Source organism: Salvia miltiorrhiza, chromosome 8 (genome assembly GCF_028751815.1).
Source record: "Salvia miltiorrhiza cultivar Shanhuang (shh) chromosome 8, IMPLAD_Smil_shh, whole genome shotgun sequence".
Taxonomy (NCBI): Eukaryota; Viridiplantae; Streptophyta; class Magnoliopsida; order Lamiales; family Lamiaceae; genus Salvia; species Salvia miltiorrhiza.
In genome coordinates this window covers 10,801,318-10,826,907 of record NC_080394.1, presented here as the reverse complement: position 1 = coordinate 10,826,907, position 25,590 = coordinate 10,801,318, and the positions used below count along the sequence as shown (strand labels likewise).

Sequence of the window (25,590 nt, the reverse complement as noted above, 5' to 3'; positions counted from 1 at the left end):
AAAAGTGATAAATTAAAAGATAGAAGGTAATAAATTATTACTACTATCTTATTTAAAAATGTGTCTTAAGGCCCCAAAAAAGAATAAGTGTGATAATCCAAATTTACTGTTAAATACAGATACTCCTAATTTGAGTCCAAATTCTAGTCTACGCTAACACTTGTTGGTGGAAAAGTGATGAAGGAGCAGGTTGCAGGTCCGTTATGTTTGTTGTATCGTTCCAACACGTAAAATATTTGTGTTTCCCACCATCTTATTCTTAGTTGTCAAACACTCCAAATTTCTTGCAAACGCGTGCCACATGATTCAAAATTTCAACTCTTCTTTTCTCTCTCGACCCAACAAGTCAAAACTTCTCCGAATTTTCTAGGATCAACGGTAAGACCAGGCCCGGTGCAATCGTCAATGTTTAATTCCATTCAATATTTGCTGCATATGATTCACCACCGCCATCGCACCATTGATCCGACTCACGAAATTTCTCGTATGTTGATTCTTGCGTCTTATTCATACGAAATTCAATAGGTCTTTTGTTAGATGGCTCGTTTGCTGTATTTTTGGGGGCTGAGGTTAAGGAATTGTGGAAGCTGATTTATGTGTTTCTAATCAAGTTTTTGAAGAAATTGGTGGTGTTTAGTTAAGATGACCAGCGTCTTCAGAAGTATTTTGCCCGATTCTTCCGCGAAAACTGAGGATGTCGATGATGGTGATTATAGTGTTGAGTACTCTTTCGCGATGGAGTATAGTGGGCCACCGGTTAGTCATGATATTCCCCAGGTTGTTCCCATTGATATTCGCCGGATTCCGACCGCATCCGTGGCGGCTAGGGCTGTTATGCTCAAGGATTTTACCTTGCCAGTTATTCAGCCAGTAGTCAAAAGTGATCAGTCTAAGAAGAACGTGTTAGGGGAGTCGAGTTCAGGTTCTAAAACGGCTGAGCGTTCAAGTAAAGTTGTGAGTTCAGGAAGGGTTTATTCAAGAAAATTGGACAAGGGTTCGAATACGGAAGTTGCATTGGCAACCACAGACGGATATGTTAGAAAATCCAATGAATTGGGTGGTACTCAAAATTCGACTGATGGTGCTACGTTACCTAATGATACGAGTCATGTTGAGGGCTTTAATGGTGAAGGTATCGCTGTTATATCATATGATAAATGTTCTAATGCCAAGTCGCTGGAGGCTTCTTCTGAGAATTCATCATGTGATGGGGCTGAAGATTGTGTAGTTGAACCTTCTGGCCTAGGCAATAGAATGTCTGCAGTGACTTTCCGCGATTCACCATCTATTGACTCGATCTCTGAGGAGAGTGATGAATATGAAAACGCAAATTTCCGAGAGAGGCCAGTGGCATTGAATGATGGGAAGAAAGGTTCGTGCTATAAGTGTCATAAAAGGAACCGGTTTGCAGAAAAGGAAATCTGCCTTGTTTGTGGTGCTAAGTATTGTAAAAATTGCCTGGTCAGAGCAATGGGATGTATGCCAGAAGGGAGAAAATGTATAACCTGCATAGGATATCCAATTGATGAATCAAGAAGGGGGTCACTTGGAAAGTGTTCTGGAATGCTGAAGAAACTGCTTGCCAGTGATGCAGTTAATCAAATTATGAGCTCCGAGCTTTCATGTGAAGTCAATCAGCTACCGTCCCATTTAATATGTGTAAATGGAAAGCCTCTGTCTATTGGAGAGTTGGTCATGTTGCAAAGCAGCCCAAATCCTCCAAAGAAGCTCAGACCTGGAAAGTACTGGTATGATAAGGTTTCTGGATTCTGGGGAAAGGTGATGATTATCTTCTTCTTATACTCCAGTGATTAATGTTTCTTATTTTTACTCTTTACTTACAGAAGTGATAGTTTTTGGTTAATTTTAGGAAGGAGAGAAACCAAGTCAGATTATCAGTGCTGAGCTGAATATTGGTTATCGAATTAGTGAAGATGCTAGCAATGGGGACACAAATGTGTTGATAAATAATCGGAGGATCACTAAAGCAGAGCTCTGGATGTTGCAGGTTATTGTACTTCAAAATCTTATTGAAATCTTATTTGATACTTCGTGTTTCCCGAGGATGAATGTCAGCCATTTGTCCAACATTTTCAGGCTGCTGGAATCAACTGTGAAGGAAACATTCACTTTTGGCTTACAGCAGATGGATCCTGTATGCATGAAGGGATGAATAATATCTTGGGCCAACTGTGGGCGAGGGTATAAAGAATTTCCTTTTCCCAATTATGTCTTTGTGTTTGATGCATGTTATAATTGCAGACTCAATATGCTGAAAATTTGTAACAGAAAAGGGTCAAGATAGTATGTGCTGCATTGTCTCTGCCGTATCCTTCTGATACATCAATCTCTGATGGTGTAGAAGTTGATAAAGGCGCAGCTGAAGCTGTTGCAAGGAATCTAGAACAGAAAATGATGAATAAAATTCTCCTAGTTGGTTCTGACCAGTCCGGTACTAGCACTATATTTAAACAGGTATATCATTTCTAGTGGAACTACTCCTCTATTTTCTGTTGGAACACTATTTTGCATTGCTTTTTCTGTGTGCTAGATGCTTAAATTTCTTTGAAATCATTGGTCTCCATATTGCAAGTTCTATCTGTTACAATTTTGTTTAACGCTTGGTGTGGTTCTTAAAAATGCATCACTTCATTTGGTGATAACAATTTGAATGTTGTGTCAGTCAAAGATTGCAACAACCAGCCTTGTAATATTGGAACAAAAATGTATGCTGCATATCATTCGCTCCTCTGTTGGTAAAAATCTGGAATTTGATTATGAGAATGTCTATTAGTTACTATGTGTTAGGCTCTTTGCCAGTTCCCCTGTTTCTTTGTTTCGCCTATCTCAAGCAAGTGTTTCATTTCCGGGTTTATCTGTTATCTCATGTGGAGCTACGGACGGCGGACCTGCACATTTCTGGATTCTTACTAATTATTGTTGGGAGTTGTGACTTGATTCTAGCTGAAGAAAGTCATTAAAAATTATTAACATATTTCATTATTTATGTTGGGAACTTAGGATTTAGTCTAGTTAATTAGAATGTGGCAAATTGATCAAACTGGAAAATGAAGAAACAGAACTTCTTTGTTGTTCTTTAAATTGAATTCCATCACCAAACATGTTTCAATATCTTTTCACTTCAGGCCAAGATTGTATATGGTGTCCCATTCTCAGAAGATGAGAAACAGAGCATCAAATTCGTAATCCAAAGAAATGTATACAGCTATATCGGTATTCTGCTTGAGGGGTGTGCTCGTTTTGAAGAAGATTATTTGGTTGAGATGAGGAGACAACAAGCCGATGAACCTGGTCCTTCAGGTCTGCATATCAAATTCCACATCAACATCTTTTAATTATTTGATTAAAAAATTGTACTCTAAAACAGCCTGAATCGATCAGAACTGCCTTGCTCCAGTTTTGGGATATTTTGATACCATGCTTAGTATGCAAGAATCATATATTTACATCTTCATAAAAATTAAAAATCTTAAAGTTCCTATCGGAACTAATTCAGTTAAAATTGTTTTTATAGCAATATGTTGTTGCTGAAACGGTTTTATTGGTGATAGGAGACTCTGGATCAGTCGACGAAAGCAATATCTATTCACTTAACAGAAAGCTGAAAGCATTTGCGGATTGGCTACTTCAAACTATGGTCTCCGGCAACCTGGAGTTGATATTCCCAGCTGCTACACAAATGTATTCACCTTTAGTCGAGGAGCTGTGGAAGGATAAAGCTTTTCAAGCAACTTACAGGCGGAGAAATGAACTACATTCGCTGCCAAGAGCTGCTAACTACTTCTTAGATCGCGTAAGTTTTGCTGTATAGTCCATCCTTTATGAAATGCCAGTCCCATAGGTTGAATATTTATCGGCATCCTTGTGTTTCAAAAGGCTGTTGAGATCACACAAATCGACTATGAGCCTACTCAAATGGACATCTTGTACGCGGAGGGAATAACCACGTCCAACGGGGTTGCATCCATGGAGTTTTCCTTCCCGAAATCATCTCTAGATTGGTACATGGACTCAGCGGACCAGAATGATGCGGCAATAAGGTTAGTACAATGGATCATTTGTAAGAGCAAGCACACTCGCTTGTTTCTGCTACTGATCGCTTCCTGCCACTGCAGATATCAGCTCATCAGAGTTCATCTCAGCAGCCTTGGAGAGAACTGCAAGTGGTTGGAGATGTTCGAAGACGTGGACCTAGTCGTGTTGTGCATCTCCTTAACTGATTACGACGAGTACCATGAAGACATGAATGGGGTTCAGACGAACAAGATGGTGGCGAGCAAGAATATTTTCGAGAGCATCATCACACATCCAACTCTCTGCGACAAAAACTTCCTCCTCATCCTCAACAAACTAGACCTTCTTGAGGAGAAGATCGAAGGAGCCCCTCTAACGCAATGCCCGTGGTTTCAAGACTTCAACCCGGTGATCAGCATCCAGCAGCACCGACCCAACAGCATCGGCAACCCATCTCTGGCGCAGCGCGCCTTCCATTTCATCGCGCTTAAGTTCAAGAGGCTGTTCACTTCACTGACTGATCGGAAACTGTTTGTTTCCACGGGGACGGGGTTGGAGGCCGAGAGCGTGGACAGGGCTCTTCGGTACGGTCGAGAGATTCTGAAGTGGAATGATGAGATGCAGCCGGTTAGCATGAATGAGTCGTCTTGCGAGAGCATTACCATGGACCCTAGCGCTTCTTTATATAGTTGATTCGTTGGTTTGTATTATATTTGAGTTAAATGTGCATATAATAATCAAGATTAGGAGTTGCAATATGATACAGAATATTACACACGTAGTTGTGAAGAGATATGTAGAGAAAGCAAGATTCCTGGTGATTTACAGAATAAAAAGAAGATTGGTTGCGGTCAGCTCGGCGCGAAGCGGTCCATGAGCAAGAACATGGTGGTTTCCGACATTGTGTCCTCTCTTCTGGCCAGTGCCTGTTGTTTTGGCTCTTGGCTTTCTTCTACTTGTTGAGCAGCATCCCCTTTTCTGGAAATTAAAAAGAATGGTTTTTTTCCTATCATCTTTGCACTTAACTTTGTCAGCTCTCCCACGCATAAATCTGCTGCAGCTGCCATGATGAGGTAGTAAAGGGAATGGAAAATGTCAAGTTTATATAGGGAAAGAGGGCGTCAAGAAATTGTGGTATGAAAGGAAAGAAAAATCAATGTGTTTCTTGGGATATTCCTAGATATTGATTGTTCTCCAATAAAATACGTAAATGGGAAAATATGGCGTGTGTGTGATTCTTTTAAGTCGGTCGTGTTAATTTGGGAGCGATTGTTTGTGTTGATTGTTCTGCTTTACAACACGAGACGAGAGTGATTGTAAAAGCACGAACGAAGCAGGAGTACATTAAGAAATTCAAGTAGTATTTACTTTTGTAAATATACGCCATTATTGCATTATTAGGATAATGTACGTTTCCTGGCCTGGGACCACAATCCACGTTCGATGTCTACAACGATCCAATAATTCATATACGCCAATAAATAAAACAATACAAAAGCCTCCGATGTTATCTGCTGGAGCTGCTACTTTTCAGCCCACGTGGAGATGTTGGACTTTTAAAAAGAAAACAAACAAACAAACAAGAAAAATGGGAAAAAGTGAAATGAAAAAGCCACAAAAACAAGCTTAAAAAAAAGCTACAGATTTTTTTGGGAATATTCTAATCTAAATTTTCAGTGAATCAGTAATTTATTTAATATTTGAATGTAAAATTTTATTATTTAAATATAAATATAAATATTATTTCATTCAATTAATTATTAAATACGATTTCAAAATCATGAAACTCGATTTGGTATTCGAAAATATTAAAAAATGGAGTATATATATAGGGGAACGCTCCAATGAGACCCCCTATTTTTAGTGAGATCTTAGACACGATCTCGTGCATTTATTTTATCAATCCTATGGCTGATATTGTACCTAGAGATCGAATTTTTTTTCTTAGGGTTTGAATCTTGGAGAGAGCGAAATATTTTAAGTTTCGTTATTCATCAGTATATATGTCTTATTCATTGAAAAATAAAAGTCTCAGTGTCTCGCGAAAAATAAGGGTCTCATTAGAGCGCATCTATAATATAATATAATATAAAATAATACCCTCGTCCACAAAGAACGTGTGTGTTTTTATTATTTTCATCCGTCAATAAAAAGTGTGTCTTTTCCTTTTTTAGAAACTCCCCTTATATTTTAATCATATTCATACTCAATATTTACAAAATATTCATCCTTATTTTTACAATTTGATGGGTCCAACCTCTAAATACTATGGGATATGATCCTTTAAATATTAAATTCACACTTTTCATTAATTTATTAATTTATTAAAATTTGTGTCCTTCATTCCTTCCATATTCTTTATGGACGGAGGAAGAGTAATAGTTTCTTTGCATTTGCATGAATATAGATGTTAGAAAATGTTTAAATGTATCGTTAAAAATTGATTTTCATCACACTCGTCAACAGAATATCTCAGCACACTGATTGAGAAAATATCCTATTCACCCACAAGAGCGACATCATACCTAAATGTTCTTATCCATTTTTGAAAAATTTTGGAGAAAAATGAAAATTTAAGATTTTGATAATTAAGCACGTATTTATTTTCGAACTTTTATTTCCATGTCCAGCACAAGGATAATTTGAAATACCACGGGCCGATCTATCAATTATACCGCTCTAATAATTGAATGTGTAATATAAATATCTATTGAATGTGTAATATATATATATATATATATATATATATATATATATATATATAGGAAGAGGTTCTAATAAAAACCTCTGTTAAAATGAGAACTAGGAACCTAATCTTGACCTTTTAAATATTAGATCTAATGGTTAGGATTTAGTCAACAAAAGAAACTGTGCATCTATTATATTTTACTGTGCACTTAAAAAATATGCAATTTATGCAATTGAAACCAACAATGTAAAATACTCAAGCAAATCGAAATTGTGCATCTATGCAATTGAAACTGTGCATCTATGCAATCGAAATTGTGCATCTGTAGTTTAATCTCAGCCCTATATTTTATTTAAATCAATGGCTTTAAATTGGTTCCTAGTTTTCATCTTAAGAGGGGTTTTTATATTAACCCTACCCTATATATATATATATATATATATATATATATATATATATTCTCGGTTTATGATATCGTTTTTATTTTATGGACAATATAGATTTTAAAAAGTGATGAATAATAATTAATAATAATGGGTATTATTGTGAATGGAGTTTGTGGACTCTAATATTATAAATGAAATGAGAAATAATATTGTGAACGGATCAAAATGACAAAAATGGAAACAATATCGTTGACGGAGAGCGTATAATATAAAAAGAGAATTTTTCCCTCTATATTTTTTCCTTTTTCTTTCTCGTCTCTCAATACTCTCTCCCTCTCTCTCTCTCTCTTTCTCTCTAAATATAGTAAAATTTGATTCATAAAAATTTATTTAATATGCATTTTAAATTTAAGTTCGCAAGAAGATCTTTAATATGACATAAAAATCATCAAAAATGAATTTAAAATGAGTAAATTATGAAAAAAAATAAAATTTAAAATATTTTATTTTCTCTCTTTATTAAAAATTTACAATTTTTTATTTATGTTTATGTATTCAAATATTTATTTATTTTTTATGACACGTAATACTTTAATAATATCAAATAATTTAAAATGATTTGATAACTATAACTGTCATTATACTTTATACAAAGTTGAAATTTTACGTTTGTAAATTCAAAATTTTATTGATTAATTGATGTGAAATATTTTATTTTTAGAATACATTTTATATTTATTTATATTTTAATTATATTTAATAGAAATATTTATTTGTTTAAATATATCATTTAATTTCAATATTCATCGTAATCGTGATAGGATAGATGTGAAATATTTTATTTTTAGAATACATTTTATATTTATTTAATTTCAATATTCAATATAAAAAAAAGTAATGCATAAGAGTATCTTTAATGGGGGATGCATTGAATTCGAACATGCATCTCCAAAACCTACCATTGAGGTTGTCTTATAAGGGGTGGTATTTTGAAGAGACAAGAGAGATGAGTTGCCCAATTTCACCTTCTCTAACATTTGGAGTGGGATGACTTTTTTAATACTATTTTACTTATTTCTTCTACATTTCACTCTATTTTCAGTCTTTTCCTTCTTTTTTTGAGTTTTCGTTTTCTTTTAGGTTTTTTTGCTCTATTTCTTTTTTATATTTTTCTTATATCTTTTTTCTAGTTTTCGTTCTTTTTCATTCTTTTACTTTTTCTTGTAATATTATCTTTTACAAAATAATTTATTTATTTTATACTATTACTTATAAATAATTGTCAAACTATTTTATGCTAAGTTATAAAGAATAATTGTGAAATTTAAATTAAATATAAATAACATATTGAATGAGATAAAATAATGTTAATAAAAATTTGAATTTAAGAAGATAATTATTGTAGATTTTTTTTTTGAGCGAGTTGGGGAGGGGGAGCATTGAGGTTTGAATCCCGGGACCTCACTGTTCACAACACAGGAGGTCGCACCGCTTGGTGTTCCTTGGCGACCGAGATATTATTGTAGATGAAAATAGGAAAACTGAAATAAGATATGTGTCAGCAATGATATTAGTAAAAATCTGAAAATGGGGAGACATAGTTAAAGATGGTTTCATATACGTGGGGGTTTGATTAATGCACTGGTCGATGATTGTGTAAGTTGTAATAATGATAATATTGACGTGTCATCTTAATCTTTTCCAGTGCTTCAATAATTAGAATTGTCAGTTTCTCAAAAAATCGTGCTTATTTTGTACAGTACAACTGTTTTATAAATTTCTTTATTGATTCAAAATATTCTATTTTCGAAATATTCTATTTTAGAGTAATTCATACATTTGATCACAGTAGATTAATAAGAAATTGAAAGATCAGGCCATGGTTTAAATTAGTTAATAATTGGAGAACTTTATTGATCACAATAGACTAATAAGAAATTAAAAGATCCTATCTTGATTCGAATTCGTTAATAATTGGAGAACTTTATTAATCACAGACAGAACCGATCACTTACCCACCGTGGGCAAGCATAATATGCCCACCACTGATGTGGTAATTTTAATTTAGAAAGAGAATTAATATATCTTACTCTAATAAAAATTATCTTACTCTAATTAAGATTGTCACATCAATGATGAGCATATTATCTTACTCTAATAAGAAATTGAAAGATCACGTCATGGTTCAAATTCGTTAATAATTGGAGAACTTTATCGATTTATTTCCTAGGGTAATTTGGGAATTACATGAATAAGTACGTATTTAGCAGGCTCATGTTAAAACTAACAAATATAAATTTTCATGGATAAATCTGACTTTAAACCTTAAATTTTTTGTGTACTATCAATTCATATTATGACATATCAAAAATATATTTTTAAACCTTGAACTATTAATTTTATATCAATTATATTGTTTGACTTTTTTTTTTATTTTTTTTACTTTGAAAATTTGATGTGACTCACAAGAGTGTATTTAGAATTGTTCATTTTTGTAACTTACATTGTACAAAACAACGCCGTTATATACTTTACAAATTGAAAATTCAAAAAGTGAAAAATGGATGAATGATACAATATATTGATATAAAATCGATAATTTAATATTTTAAAAAATATTTTTCATAATTTAAATATAATTAATAGTGTAAAAATATTTTAAAATTCAAAGTGATATTTATCTATTTTCATACTAGTTGGATCAATAAATATGGGCGTCTTTGCGTATTATAATGGCATCGGCGTTAGTATAATTACTAGGGGTAATTGCCTGTAAATTCCTAACGTTTACACCGAATTGGTTTTTGCACCTTTTTTTTTTATTTTTCTACTTTTAAATACCTAACCTTTCGTTTTTGTCTCGAATTTATCTGGTGATCGGTTTTTTTTCATGCCAGCGCCGGAATTGACACTGTGGCAGCCGGAATAGATGAGGTGGCAGCCGGAATTGACACCTAAGCACAATTATTACATGTGGTAAAAAAAAAATTTAAAAAGAAGAAAAAAATTTACAACTCATCATCTTCCCAACCTAATTCACCTCTCATCCCTTCTCCCCACCCGCCGGCGCCGCCCACCGCCACCACATGCCGGCGTTGGCCACCCCCTCCCCCATCCCCAGACCCATCGGCCCCTCCCCCAAATCACCAGATCCCGTCTGTCCCTCCCCAATCTCCAACCCGTCGCCGCCCATGCCGCCACCATCGCCGGCACCACCCCACACCATTCTCACCACATTCGCAAGCACAGACGGCACATAAAGGGCAACAATTTGTGCCCTAGATCCCATATCGCGGCGGTGCACAAAGGGCAATAATTCGTGCCCTAGATCCCTCGCCACCGTCAGGATTTGAAGGCGAATTTGTCGTGCAGGGATCGATTTCACCAAATCGCCATGAAATTGCCGATTTCAGAGGCTAGATTCGAGATGTGGGGAGGGGGAGGGTTGACGGGGGTCTTGGGAGGGGGAAGGGGGCGGCGAGATTAGGGGAGGGGGAGGGGGAGGGCTGACGGGGTCTGGGGAGGGGGAAGGGGGCGGCGAGATCAGGGGAGGGGGAGGGTGAGGACTGACGGGGTCTGGGGAGGGGGAAGGGGGCGGCGAGATCAGGGGAGGACTGACGGGGTCTGGGGAGGGGGAAGGCCGACGAGTTTTGGGAATGGGGAAGGGGCGGCGACGGGTGGGGAAAGGGGAAGGTAGGGTTTGGGAGTTGGGAAGGTTAGGGGAAGATGATGAGTTGTAATTTTTTTTCTTCTTTTTTTTAAATTTTTTTTACCACATGTAATAATTGTGCTTAGGTGTCAATTCCGGCTGCCACAGTGTCAATTCCGGCGTCGGCATGAAAAAAAACTGATCACCGGATAAATTCGAGACAAAAACGAAAGGTTAGGTATTTAAAAGTAGAAAAATAAAAAAATGTGCAAAAACCAATTCGGTGTAAACGTTAGGAATTTACAGGCAATTACCCCCAATTACTATTATGTGACTTTTAGCATTATTAATAGTTTAGAGTTGTCAGATGATCTATACTATAAATTGAAAAGAGAATTTCTAATTTGAAATTAATTTTAAAATTGAGTGGTAATTTTGTAGTTATAATAAAATTGAAGGTTTATGTTTAAACTATATATTGTTCTTTTTATTTTCATTTTCTTTAACTTCTTATTTGTTTTTACATTTCTTTCCGGGTTAATTACGCGAAAAATATGAACTTTGGGCAGATTTCCAAACTTTCCACGAACTTTTTATTTAATTAAATATTTCTCGAATTTAATCGTCTGAACAATTTTTCCATGATTTTGAATAAGCCCCAATTTGAGTGCTTACATAGCACCCTTTAAGTTACATGAAATGTGACATGTCTTCGCCGGCGATATTAAGAAACGACGCCGTTCTCACACTCGTAATACTACGTCAGTTTTCTTCCCCCTTTTGTTAATAATCTATTTAGGTATACATTTGGGGAAATTAAGAAATCACTTCCTCATTTCGTCGCTTAGGGTTTGAGAAGATTCAAATGAATTTATCACCATCTTCATCTTATGGCGCCTCTTCCATAGCTACACCCGATTCCTTCCCTGAATGTACATGTGGAATTTGAGTGGAGATGAAAACGTCGCGAACGCACCTCTATCTTGAGCGAAGATTCTTGAGATGCTCCAACAAAGAGGTGATTGTGACGTTATTTTCTTTCGAGTTCATTTTTGTTCTCTCTTCTTCCTTAAAGAAACAATCTTTGTTGTTGCAAAAACAATGTGGATTCTCTGAGTGGGTAGATCCTGAAATAAAGCCTAGAAATCAAGATGATGAAGCTGAAAAATTGAACTTCTGGATTGGAGAATACTATCGCCTACAGAAATATGTGGAGGAAGATATGAAGCGAATTAGATTGTTGGAGGATGAAGTGAGACTCCTCAGAATGGAGAAGGATAAGAGCAACAAGAACTGGAAGAAGAATATGTTTGTTTGTGCTTGTGTTGTTGGAGTTGTTAGTGTGGTAATTCAAGCATTTGTTGCTTAGGGTATAGGGTTGATGGTGTTTTGTTGTAATTCATTTTGTAATATCCTTGTAATCTCATTGGCAATGGTAATGAGAAATACTCATCTTTTCAGAAATCTGTGCAATTATATGTGTTCATTGAAACATCAAGAGTTTGGGGAAGAAACATCAAGAAACAGAAGTACGTAACTGATTCTAAAATTTATACTATTAACTGAATTGCTTGTGTAAATAATCCACAAGTACATAACTGAACCAACAAGTACATAACATCTTCCAAAATGTATAGCCAGATTCTAATAGTCTTAATCCAACTTCAAAGTACATGTTTGGACATCAAAAACATCAAACAACATCAATTACTTGAAGAAATAGAAACATAATTTCTTCAAGTGTTGGATTGAGATTCCTGTGTAGGGTCTTGGATGGACAACTCTTCTCCTCTTGGGATTTGTTGCACATAACTCTCACTTGCAACATAAGAGTTCTCTGTTTCTTCTCCAATGTAATGGCCTATTCCTTTGCTTGCCTACAATGATGTAAAGAAAATACGCTTAAAATTGTAATACCTAATGGAAATAACATAACAAACTTAAGTAGTAATGGGGTTTACCTCTTTTCTCTCCATTGCAATTTCCCTGCCCCCGCCCCTACCTCTGCCACTGTCCTTGGGCCTGCCCCTGCTCATTCCTCTTGATGCAATCCCTGTGGGCTCTCTGGTATCTGTAGGGTTTGTGGGGTCTGTGGGGTCTGTGGGTTCTGCAGGGAGTGGGTATTTTCTTGGTCTTGCAGGCTTTCTCTTCTCACCATCAGGCTTCTCTACTTCATCATTCTTACATCCTCTTGAATTATGGCCAACTAGTAAACACCTTTGGCATGTCATCATAGTGCCTGTCTTTCTCAGCCTTGAAGGATTTTTGGGGTCCTTCTCATCCTTGTCTCTTATCTTCTTCTTTGGTCTGCTGGGCATGATCCTCACCTGTGGGTAGGGCTATAAATGAGCCAAGCTACTTGTGAGCTATTCGATGTTCGACTCGATAAAAGCTCGATCGGTAATTTAATGAACAACTCGTTTAGCTAAACAAGCCAAGCTTGAGCATGACGATACCCGGCTCGTTAGCTCGTGAACAAGCTCGTTAAGTTATTTATCTTAAAAACATAAGATTATTCATTAAATGTCTTACTATATTTTATACTCCCTACGTCCCAGTCCAATAGTCGCATTTCATTTGGGCACGAAGATTAAGAAACTTGTTTTTTGAGTGTAAAAATGAGTAAAGGTGTGTGGGACCACATTGTTTGTAGTGTAAAATCATTACTAAAAATAGAAATGGGATTATTGGAGTAGGACGTCCCGAAAAGAAAAATGGGACTATTGGAGTGGGACAGATGGAGTACTATATTTTGTAATATTTGGATTAAGTATCTAATTAACATCATTTATTTACAAGAAAATAGTAAATATATTGTATTTTTGTGAATAAAATAAGTTATATATTTGAAAATTAACTTATGTATTAGAAAAATGACTAAATTTTAAATAAAAATTTAAATTTAAAAAGCTTGATTAGGCTCGGCACTGTATTCGACTCGATTAAAGCTCGATTGATAATTAATCAAATAGCTCGATTAGCTAAATGGGCCAAACTTGAGCAAGACACTATTCGACTCGACTCGGCTCAATTACACCCCTACATGTGGGGGTTCAACTGGATATCCTTGAGCCTTTGGCCACAATCTCTCACCATTGATTGGCTCATGTGGGAAGGAGTAGGCCTTCAAATAAGTTTATGTGTGATAACACTCATGTTTCCATGGTTTTTAATGTTATTATGATGTTAATTTTATAGGAAATTGAGTGTTGGATGATTGTTTTGTGCTTAATTTGCTTTATCTTGTGAAACATGATTCTTACTCGAACTTTGAAGGAATTTGCAGATTTATTGAGTTCGAATTTGGAACAATGTCCTGAAATATAAGTTGTATATCATCTCGATACAAGTTCGTGAGCGCAAACGGATCATAAATCGGAGTTCGGACGAGAAAGTTATGGCCGAAACAAAAACGTAGCGCGCAGCAGTCAAAATTCGGCGACCTAAACGGCGACCGCCGAATTTGGGCGATTTTATGAGCAAAATCGGTGACCAACTCGGCGATCGCCTAGTAGGTCGCCGAAATCCCTGGATTGAAATTGGCTTTGAGGAGAAAATTCGGCGATCGCCGAATTTCAGCTGTTTTCAGGCCAAATTCGGCGACCTGTTCGGCGAACGCCGAACGGGTCGCCGTTTTTGACGCGTGTTTTTGTATCTTCCGCGTTTTTACGTTTTTCCAAGTTATTTTCAAGCTCAAACTCTGTATTTTACCCTGGTACTATAAATAGGTCTTCTTTTGACCTATCTAGGGTTCACAGCTTTAGTTTTTCAGTTCCCAACATTCATATTTCAGTTTTATAGCTTTAGAATATTTTAGCTTTCCAGTTTTCAAGGCTTGGATCAAGATTGAAGATTCAAGCCGCTACAATCGTTTTAATTCGGTTTTTATACAATTTCTTTTTACAATTGCGTTCAATTTAATTATATTTATGTTTGATTTTATTATGTCTGGCTAGTCTTTTAATCTGAACCTAGGGTTTGTATATAGCTGATTGATTATGTGTTTTTTGATTTATTGATATCAATTTGCCCGCCTACTTGTGATTCATGATTCCTGTTGCTTAATTTCTTGTGAATTATCTGGCCAATGATTTACATGTTTAGCTGTTCAGTTTGAGTCTTGAATGCGATAATTGTTCAGCCGATTCAGGAATGCATGATATAGTGTTAGCCTTGAGTCTTGAATGCGATAGGTGAAGCTATAGGAAGCTATTCTTTATGTGCTATTTGGAGTTAATTTATTCCTTGGAGTCTTGAATGCGAAAAGGGATTAATTAATCTACGTTCATAGGTGGTCGTTAGAGACGCTTGTGAATAATATAGTGATCTTTCATCAGGGTTGGATTAAAAATTGGTAATTGAATCAATAGGTTGAATGCATGTAGTTGATTGGTGAAAATACATCCCTAGGGTCAGAGCTTTCCTTATATTTGAGTTAATTATCATAGTTTACATGCTCTTTAGTTTTTATTTAGTTAATCTTAGTTCGTAATTCACCTTCAAATTCGTTTTACCTGCATACTGTGAGAGTCTGTTTAGGAAGTAGATAGAGTAATTTCGTTTTACAGTCTCTGTGGATACGATACTCTGCTTGCTATTTGCGTACTACAATTACACTGTTTAGTTGCAGTTATTGTTGCTATAAAAATAGTGATCAATGTGCTCAAATACTTATGCACATATGTGGTTGGATCCTCCTTCATAAAGTGAACAACAAAAACAACATGGATACAAAGTATCCCAGTGATCTCCCAACCTCTACAACTGCATGTCCTCTCATGAAGAGAAACAATAAACCTATTATGTTTGTTTGAGACCTCAAATTTTCCTCCTAGACCAGGGTGAGAAATACAATACCTAGCTTGTGATTTAAGTTTCTCAAGTTTTTTCCTAACGGCTGGTGTAATTGAATTAGTGACAGTGTTCACATATTGTAACTTCTTATATTGTCTCTCCCTCAACCCACTTCTAATTTCCTCTAACATATGGACGATATGTTTCCCCCTAGCACTAAGAATATACCCATTAAACATCTCTGACACATTGTTATCCACCATATTACTCACATAACATGTATATGAAATACACCTTACCATTTGCATTACCTGCTTATCATCATATATATCCATGAAAACTAAAGTTCTAGGAACCTTAAATGCTAAACTCCTCCAAGAAGTATACACAAGCTTGTGGATTTCGTCTTCTAAGTCAAGATACCCAAACCTATCCTTATCTAAATCGAATCTACCTATAACTTCACCACCAGAGTACAATCTACCCGCGGCTAAGTTGACAAACTTCCCACCATGATGAATGTACAACCAAAATTCGTCACTGCAAATGAAAAAAACAGAAATTCAATGCAATGGACAATGAAATTCATAGATTCACACGCATGAAAACTTCAGATTTCAGACCCCTAAAGACTCAGTTTTCCATGGACCTAAGGGCGGCAAAAACTATGAGCGACAAATTCTATTCAATGGTAAAGCGAGATACATGTCCCCCATTTCGCAAAATCTCGTCTAATCTCGTTGGCAATATCTCTTGCTCGTCTTCTTCTCGGCGCCTTCTTTGCAATATCTCGTCGTCTACCTAGGTCAATTTATCTCCACAATTGCAGTCAAGCATAAATGGTAAAATGTAATTTAGGGCGGTGAAATTTGTTTAGGGTTAAATCTAATTTAACCCTAACAATCCAACGACGTCGTTTGATGTGTAATTGAGTCAAAACAACGTCTTTTAATATAATGGTTCAAAACGACGTAGTTTCATTTAATGTTACGTAGGCGCCAACTTAGCTCGGAGCTTCACCAGAGGTAAATCCATGGAAAAATTGTTCAGACGATTAAATTCAGGGAATATTTAATAAAAAAAAAGTTCGTGGAAAGTTTGGAAATCCGCCCAAAGTTCATGATTTTTCGCGTAATTAACCCTTTCTTTCCAAAATTGTGAAATTCAATTAATTATAAAATATTTAATATTCATATCAAATTAAAGATCACGATAAGAGCTTTAATATGATATATTTTATGAAAATATTTGATTTAAAATAGTAAAAATTAAATTTGTTTAAATATTAAAGTTTTATAAATTTCTCTCTCCTCTCTCATCTTTTTTGAATAAATATATTTTAAATTCTTTTCAATTAGTATTTTATTTTTAATTTTTTAACTTATTTTTTTGATTTTGTTTTTCATATATATGTTATGAAGTATCATGATAATCTCTCTGCGATTTTTATAAACGGGATTGATAATCATACACAAATTATAATCTTTTGCTAATGATATACTCCCTCCGTCCTAGCTTTTTGTATCCATTTTTAGTTGTAAATACAACTAAAAATGGATACAAAAAGCTGGGACGGAGGGAGTATTTTTATAAAAACAAATGAGACATTGTATAAAAACAAATGATACATTAATACTTTTAATGCATATAAATAACACTTTTAATAACAAAAATAATACTTTGTTCGATTAATCGGGCTGGAAATGAAATAAAGAGGGTAGGGGCTGGGGGGTCATGCGTGGATTTGACCCAACCACATAATTATTTATGACGGGAAAAATTTACCTTGATTACATATAAAATTCCAAAAAAGTATATATACTATGCATGTATATTTTTTATTTTTTTCATATTTGACTAAAAGTAATAGATTTAAAAATTTTATGTTTATTAATATAATATTAAGTATATAATACATACAATAGTCCCCGTATATCGCATGGAAGGCATACTAGTTAGTAGTTAAGCATTGTATCTTAATTTACTAGTGATTAATAATTGACCTGATGGATATCAAATTATTTGATCATTGACGTCGTCTTCACACATTCAATTTATCAATTATTAGCGTCGTTAAACTTTAGGTGGCGACTTTCATGTTTCTTTGGGATAAGTATGAATTTAATATATAAATTATTTTGCAAATGATCTACTTTGAAAGAGTAAGCAATACCAATTAATAGATTTCACTTCCTTTCGGAAGGTGGAAGACCTTCCGAAAATTGTGTAATGTAATACTTGTATTTTCATCAATTTCATTCCTAAAATTGTGTTCCCGTGTTATAATTTCCCTTGATTATTATAGACTTAAATCATACTCAGTTCGTTCAGCCTATATGGCTATATCATTTTAATTTTTTTTTGAGACGTATCATTTATAATGTCTCAATCTAAAAAATAAAATAAATTACTTTATATATATACTCTTACTATGTCTTTTTCTTTTTTCTTTCTTAAAAATGGATAAATAATGGTTCATTATTTCTTCTCATAAATTCTCTTTAAGTCTCTCTTTATTTACTTTATCTTCATTACTTTTTCATTACTCTTTTTATTTACTTTATCTATATTTTTTTAATTTGCATGTTCCATTTTTTGGAATGGTATAAGTGGGATGGAGGGAGTATAACGAATGAAACAAAGTTTTGCCATTTTTTATGTCATCAATAGTGTAACGGTGTCATGTAAATTATACTACAAATTAAAATCTATATAAAACAAAGAATATTGTTGATTATGAAGGATGTCATGGTGCTGCTAACATTGAAGAAGCTTTGGGCTTGTACCCCAAAATCCACTCATAAAAGCCCAAAGCCTTTCTGGAGAAATACCACGTCCCACCACTTGTTTTGTACCCACCAACTCCATACAAACCACAGTTTTATATTTTGGGCTATAAAGAAAACTATGGTCTCCACCTCTCCATTATGTCCATTAAAAAAAAAAAAAACAACTCCACACATGACATGATGTCTCAAAAACACACACTTGAAACAATACACCATTACACGTGTGCAGATGTTGTAAGGTTTCTTGAAAGATTTGATTCAAGTTTGGTTGGTATTTGTTACGTGGACTAGTGGTGAGCTAGTAGCCTGAGGCTCGGCTCCTGCTCCAGCTCACGAGAAGAGAGGCGCCTCATCCTGGTGGCCCACCAGCTTGGCTCAAGCCTTTTGAGCTGTGAAGCTCCCACACTTCGCTCTGAATAGTGCCTATAAGAAAATGAAAACGAAACTTATGTTGTTTTAGATATATATTTTCACCTTTTCTTTTTTCATTTGCCACTTAGGTTTTAATTTCATCTAGTTTGAATTTATCAAGTAAAAACTGCCATAAATTGTATAGGAATATCATCTTCTATATATAATCTTTATTCTCCATGAAAATACATATATGTTAATTTGCAACGTTGCCCTTCAAATTTTTTCACCAATAACCGATCTACTAGTAAAATTACAAACAAGTCAGATTTGTTAGTAACAGCGCGAGAGCAACTCAAATACAAAAGCATAATCTTGTATGATGTATCCCACTCCAAATCCGTTTATAGAATTTGGATCTTCGAAATTTTGATGCGGACGGATCCAAATCAAATATATATACATGTGTTTCGAAATTCGGATTTGGCCCATGGAATTTTTTTCAAGTTAAAAAATACGAATCTAGATTTCTTTGTAGCAAGCTCGGGTCCATGATCCAATCCGTTCATCTCTAGATAAATGAATGAAGGGTAATTCTAAACACATCCCCCAAATTACTCTTTATAGCCCCTATTTAAAAATAAAAATAAAAATATTAATAAAACTACAATATTGTCCCTATTTCCATCTCTATAGCCCCATTTAGTGCAAATACCCAGAAACATGATAGCTTTACGGAAGAAAAAACCACCAAATTTTCTCTCCCTTCATCAACCACAAGTTACCAATCAAATGTAAATTTACAAGATGCATCACATTTCAGAATTGGAGAAAATGAACAGAGAAGGAATTTGCTCTGTGGTTGATTGTTATATTCATCTTTTCCTCTTTTTTTTATTACCTTGTTTCCAACCTCTTAATCTTCATATTCACTTTCGTTGTTTTTTCCGCACCAGTAGTTTCACAAGCATTATCACCTTGTGCGAATAAGGCTTCCTTTTGAGAGATAATTATTCTGCAATGACGTAAATTGGGACCCTTTCTCAAATTCTCCTTAATAGTCATTACCCCTCACCATTGCTTCAACAATTCGAATGTGTTTATCAAAATTATGATGATATTCATAATTAATGTTGTTTCCACGTGTTTGATTTTCATTGTATTAATTAAATTAAATAATGTGTTTATCGAAAAATTTGAAACCGTTCAGATGAATTTGCAGAATGAAAAATGCATTATAATGGCCTGTTAACGTCGACCAAAAAAAATAAACGAAAAGATAATTAATTTAAATTGAGAGGTATTGGGGTATAATAGTATATTATTTTTAATTAAGGGGCTAAGAAGAGTAAAATAGGGGCTGTGTTTAGAATGACCCATGAATGAAAATTGAGTAACGTAGCTCAATCTAGCAATGGGTGAGTAAGCATTATTTCAATTAAATTGTACATAGGTTCATTGAAAAAATAATCTCAAGTTAGATTATATAATTACTTGTAGCTTATTTGGGCATTAAAAAAGTTTGCATCGAGTAGGAGTGGAGTTTGAGTATGGAGTAATGAGGGGGGCGGTATGTTATTTTGGATCTAAATCTTAAAAGCAGCAGCGCATCTCTCTCGCTCTCTCCGGCAGCTGCACCAGTCCGGCCTTCACAGCAACAGCAAGCGGTAAGTCATTCCTTCAAGGCTTTTCAATTAGGTTTAGGGCTCAAAACCTTAATTTTTTGGTGAATGCCGAATTTTACAATTTCTGGGCAATAATAGTTCAACTTTTGTAGAAATGTGAATAAACCTAGGGATGGCAACGGGCCGGATCTGGACCGGGTCTGGCCAATACCAGATCCAGATCCGTTTTCATATACTAGATCCAGATCCAGATTCGTGGATCTGAAAATTTTGGATCCAGATCCAGATCAGTTAGATTCGCAGGTCCACGGGTCCAGATCCATGGATCTACTAATTTTAAATTAAATTAAAAAAATTTCACAAAATCAACAACATCTAATTTTCATCATGAAAAATATAACACAAAATACTTTTATCTAATTACTTTTAGTTTTTATTCTTTTGAATATAATTTATTTATTATTTTTAATTTAGTTAATATTATTAATAAACTAAATATAAAATATAAAATATATATATAAAATAAAACGGATCCACGGGTTGGATCTGGGCCGGATCCGGATCTAAAATTTCAAAATTCAGATCCAGATCCGTTTTCAAAACTGAGATCCAGATCTAAATTCAGATCCGTCGGATCCAAAATATTGAGATCCCACAGATTTGGACCGGGTCCAAGATCCACTGCCATCCCTAAATAAACCAATTAGAATTTCGGGTACCCGCCCCGAACATAGATTTCTTCTTGAGCCCCAAATATTCTTATAAGTTGGAATGCCCCTCAAACTCAACCACCTTTTACTCTTCCTCTTTTTAAGCGTGAAGAGAAAACCCTAAATTCTCGCAGCGATGTCGTACGACGACGTGGAGATCGAAGACATGGAGTGGAACCAAGAGCTTCAGGCCTTCACCTACCCTTGCCCCTGCGGCGATCTTTTCCAGATCACAAAAGAGGACCTCCGACTCGGCGAGGAAATCGCTCGCTGCCCTAGCTGCTCGCTCTACATCACCGTAATCTACAACATGGAAGATTTTCAGGAGAAATCCAACAAAAAAGTCGAACCTCTGAAGCCGCAGCCCGTCGCCGTCGCTTGAAATATTCGCAGGCCTTATTAAATTTTTGGTTATACTCCCTGTAAGCTATGTGCTTATGGTGGATGAGTTTGAGGTATTCTGTAATATTGTGTTCAAGTATGGCTGGTGGATAAATTTGTACCATTTGGGGGGTGGGGGAGGGGGTAATTGCGGATCCTTTTATATATATATATATATTGGTGGAAATACCAGTTTTGAGATACATACATAGTTAATTCTTTCTGTCCACTTCAAAATTTCAAAGCCCAATCATATTCGCAATAGTTGTCATATTGTTTGTTGCTAGTGAAATATTTCTTGTTTGTGATTTTATAAGTGGATTGGGTTAATCACAGTGTTGTGCATTTGTTTTGTTTATCTCTTCGATTGTGGCATGTGGTGGGCACAGATACATCATACAAGGGGTCAACTTCTTGTTAAGTAGGCTGATAATATGTCTCTTGAAAATTTCAGATTTGTGATTCCTGTTTGGGGCATGGAAATATTTTTGGTTGTCTTGCTTTTAGGCTTCTTTCTTGTAACTTTCTGTTGATGGCATACCTTAACATGGATTAGTTCATAGTGAATTAATGTGCTTCTATTGTTGAGTTCTTTGTATCACTAAGGTTCTAGGTTTGATAGCATCATCCTTGTTAATCTGTAGTAGCTTAGATTTAGTTATTGGATGTAGAACTGGTCATGGCAGTCTGAAAAAGTTAGCTTGGAGGGTGAGAATAAGCATTGATCTGAAGTTGTAAGATTCATGTCTTTGTATAAGAGTAGGAGAGCCAACGTCAAACAGGAAACCTATGAGATTTAGGCGGAATCTCCCTTATGTATATTGCTAGGCAAAGTAATTATCCTATGTGCTTACTCTTTTCCTACATGGTTTAGTTTTCTTGAGTTTGCCCTTACTTTCCAGTAAACTGCTTTCCACTGATTATCTTGACTTTGCCAGAAATTGAAACCATTTCCTGTTTTCAGTAAGAAATTCTGTACGTATAATTGTGTTCTATATCGCTACTAAAAGTTGCTTTTTCAGAGCGGTTTTATCGTTTGTTTTTTGCTAATCAATTTTTTTTGTTTTTGTTTTTGATAGATTACATAAGTATTTAAAGACTGCACGATGGATGACTCGAATCCAGGACCTCAAGCCTTGAGCATTCACTTCTTACTGTTAGACCAATACATGCACCCAACATACGTTTCTCCACTATTTTCCAACCCTCATTACTCAAAATTGTGGCAAATTTGAGCCTACTTTCCCTAATATTTCTCACCATTTGATGATTGTGCAATACATTTTTCATTGAAAGTTCAAGATTACAAATAAAAGATATCTTTTGCAAGTTAGATGGATTGATTTTAAGATAGGGAATTGAAATGTGTATGCAGCTCTAAATTAGGATTCCAAGTGTAACGACTCCTCGAGACCATATATACGCGCCTGAGAGTAATACGAGAATAATGGTTCTAATTCGCTCAAAAAGAAGAAGAAGAGAATAATGCTTCTAAATTAAAAAAATATAATAATTGAAATTGATAAAATATTACTCCACTAACCTCTTTTTAACGCATATATATGACCAAACTACATATGTTTCTGAATTATAACTATCATATTCACTTTAAAAGAAATATATGCATTGTAATCTTCAGACACGTTTCAGCTGCATTTTGATATGGAAGGCAAAATAACTTGAGAAGATACGGCTAAAAATACTCCCTCCTTCTGTCCCATTTTATATATTGACCTTCCATTTTAAGAGATGATCTATTAAAATTGGACGTTCAAATAAAGAATCATGACCTATTTAACTAGGACGGAGAGAGTATAATTTTCATTGTGAATAAGAATTATAAAATTGACTTAATAAATATGAAAGTACCTGAAGGTTTAAATTGAGCTGACGATTACACTAAACGGCCCACGATAACTCTAAAGTCTAAACCCATTTTGTTTATTTAATTTATTTTGTATTGTGAAGTTAATCCGGTTGTTAAAAAACTTAATTCTATTCTGAGTTGTTTGTGTTGAGAACTTTCCACTTCATGTGGGCCAACATCTTTTGACAAATGAAAACAACTTTTGACATTTGAGGTTGTTGTTCAACAATTGGTAACTGCAGCCCACCTTCACTCTTCAACAATTGCTGCTCATTTTTTCAACAAACATCAGCTCAATTCCTCTATAAATTGAGGCTCATTCTGCCAAATGAAAGTGTGCAGAGTGAAGAGAAAAGTGAGGCAACAAGAGAGAGTTTGGTGAGTGCTTTTTGAGAGAAGAAAATTGTGAGGAAAAATCATAGGATTTTTCATCTCTCTTAAAATAGTAGCTCAGTCCTCTTGTGTTTTCCAAGTTATTAAACTTGAGATTTGTGTTACCCCTATTTTGTGTAGGGAGAATTTTTTGTAAGCCTACTATATACATAGTGGAAGATTTCTAGACTACGGTCTCGTGGTTTTTCCCAATTTGGGTTTTCCACGTAAAAATTCTTGTCTCATATTTTCTTATATTTTGCACCAAATATTTTTCTTGGTTTGGATCCCATTTTGTAATCCAGCAAGAGGGAAAAGAATTATCCTGGTTCCGCTGTGCAAGTGTCATTTATTTGGACACTCGTGAATATTTATTCACCACTTTTCCCAACAAGTGGTATCAGAGCCACCTTGGTTCTGAGGCGGATTAAAAATGGAGGAATCGTCGTCGCTTGGTGGTATGTTCAAATTGAACGGATCAAATTACTCAATTTGGAAGCCAAGCATGTTGGATCTTCTCTATTGTAAGGATCTCTATTTGCCCTTACATGGAGATGATGCCAAACCAAAGGATATGAGTGATGATGAATGGGTCATCATGCACAGAAAAACAGTTGGTTACGTCCGGCGCTTCATTGAACACAGTATTTTTCATCATTTTGCTAATGAGGAAAAAGCTGACGTTCTTTGGAAGAAAATGGAAGCTATGTTTGAAAGGAAAAATGCTTTAAACAAAGCTTCCATCATCAGAAAAATCGTTCGCTTGCGATATGCGGAGGGTGCCAACATGACGGAGCACCTCAATGCATACCAGGGTCTTATCAACCAATCCACCAACATGAAGATTTCTCTTGATGATGAAGTCGTACCTTTATTGCTACTCAGTTCGTTGCCGGACAGTTGGGACACTCTTGTAGTGTCAATCAGCAACTCGGCTCCAGGTGGAGCACTGACCTTGCAGATGGTCAAAGATTGTCTTCTTAATGAAGAATCCAGAAGAAAAGATCAAGAACGTTCTTCTGAGACAAAGGCGATGATTGCTGAAAACGGAGATCGAGGGAGAAGTAAAAGTAAAGGCTCTCAATACTCGAGAGATAAATCCAGGGGGAAGTCTAAACCCAGAAAAGACTTCAAATGCCATTATTGCGGTGGTCCAAACCACTATGAGAGAGACTGCAGAAAGAAGAAAAGAGATCAAGCGCGTGGAAATAATGAAAATGCTGAGAAAGACACAACAACAGTTGCAACTGATGGCGATGTTGTCGTAGTTTGCGATGATGCTCTTGTGAGTTCGTCATGCCAACAAACAGACTGGATCGTTGATTCGGGTGCATCATATCACATTTCACCACATCGTGATATGTTTGCATCCTACACTGGTGGCAGCTTTGGCAAAGTCAGAATGGCCAATCATGGTGTGACAGAAGTTGCTGGTATAGGAGACATTGTCCTGCTTACTAACACTGGATGTAAGCTTATCTTAAAAGATGTCCGACATGTTCCTGATATCAGACTCAATATTATTTCCACTGGCAAGCTCGACGATGATGGCTACATCAACCATTTCGGCGGAGGAAAGTGGAAGCTAATCAAAGGCTCTCTAATTGCAGCAAAGGGTAGAAAGCAAAATTCTCTCTACATGATGCATGCAACGTTGTCCAATGGAGAGGTGAATGCAGTCGTCAAAAATTCCTCCATTGAGATATGGCATAAGAGGCTTGGGCATCTGAGCCAGAAAGGTCTGGAGATCTTGGCTAGAAGAAGCCTCATCCCTGAGGTTAAAGGAATGCACTTGGAAACCTGTGTTGATTGTTTGGCCGGAAAACAACACAGAGTTGCATTCAAGAGCTTCTCTCCCTCAAGAAGAGCTCAACCTCTTGATTTGGTGCACACAGATTTGTGCTACATGAAAGACAGAACTCTTGGTGGCGCACTATATTTC

The 25,590-nt window shown here is 35.6% G+C and overlaps 2 protein-coding genes across 7 annotated transcripts; both read left to right on the top strand.

The window, feature by feature from the left end:
* The first annotated feature begins 143 nt into the window (after positions 1 to 143).
* LOC131000823 (extra-large guanine nucleotide-binding protein 1-like) lies at positions 144 to 5,197 on the top strand. 4 transcript variants are annotated; one of them, XM_057926919.1, is made up of 8 exons: positions 144 to 1,779; positions 1,871 to 2,008; positions 2,098 to 2,202; positions 2,290 to 2,475; positions 3,147 to 3,321; positions 3,576 to 3,814; positions 3,898 to 4,061; positions 4,137 to 5,197. In XM_057926919.1, exons 1-8 carry the CDS (start codon positions 643 to 645, stop codon positions 4,726 to 4,728), a joined length of 2,736 nt encoding a protein of 911 aa, XP_057782902.1. In that variant the 5' UTR covers positions 144 to 642; the 3' UTR covers positions 4,729 to 5,197. The 4 variants fall into 4 exon arrangements, with proteins under 4 accessions (XP_057782902.1, XP_057782901.1, XP_057782900.1 ...); XM_057926918.1 differs by having other exon boundaries at positions 3,573 to 3,814; XM_057926917.1 differs by having other exon boundaries at positions 3,898 to 5,197.
* Positions 5,198 to 20,192: 14,995 nt separating this feature from the next.
* LOC131000936 (diphthamide biosynthesis protein 3-like) lies at positions 20,193 to 22,738 on the top strand. 3 transcript variants are annotated; one of them, XR_009093813.1, is made up of 3 exons: positions 20,193 to 20,360; positions 21,163 to 21,483; positions 22,489 to 22,738. XR_009093813.1 is itself a non-coding variant. In XM_057927094.1 (2 exons), exon 2 carries the CDS (start codon positions 21,165 to 21,167, stop codon positions 21,408 to 21,410), a length of 246 nt encoding a protein of 81 aa, XP_057783077.1. In that variant the 5' UTR covers positions 20,199 to 20,360; positions 21,134 to 21,164; the 3' UTR covers positions 21,411 to 21,725. The 3 variants fall into 3 exon arrangements, 1 of the variants encoding a protein (XP_057783077.1); XR_009093812.1 differs by having other exon boundaries at positions 20,201 to 20,360; positions 21,134 to 21,483; XM_057927094.1 differs by lacking the exon at positions 22,489 to 22,738 and having other exon boundaries at positions 20,199 to 20,360; positions 21,134 to 21,725.
* Positions 22,739 to 25,590: the final 2,852 nt, after the last annotated feature.

What these genes read in the sequence shown, in the direction of transcription:
- LOC131000936 (XM_057927094.1), top strand. Translation starts at nt 21,165, where the DNA reads ATGTCGTACGACGACGTGGAGATCGAAGACATGGAGTGGAACCAAGAG.
- LOC131000823 (XM_057926916.1), top strand. Translation starts at nt 643, where the DNA reads ATGACCAGCGTCTTCAGAAGTATTTTGCCCGATTCTTCCGCGAAAACT. An exon ending in TTTCTGGATTCTGGGGAAAG is followed by an intron (nt 1,780 to 1,870) that starts GTGATGATTATC and finishes GGTTAATTTTAG; the next exon opens with GAAGGAGAGAAACCAAGTCA. An exon ending in CTAACTACTTCTTAGATCGC is followed by an intron (nt 3,815 to 3,897) that starts GTAAGTTTTGCT and finishes GTGTTTCAAAAG; the next exon opens with GCTGTTGAGATCACACAAAT.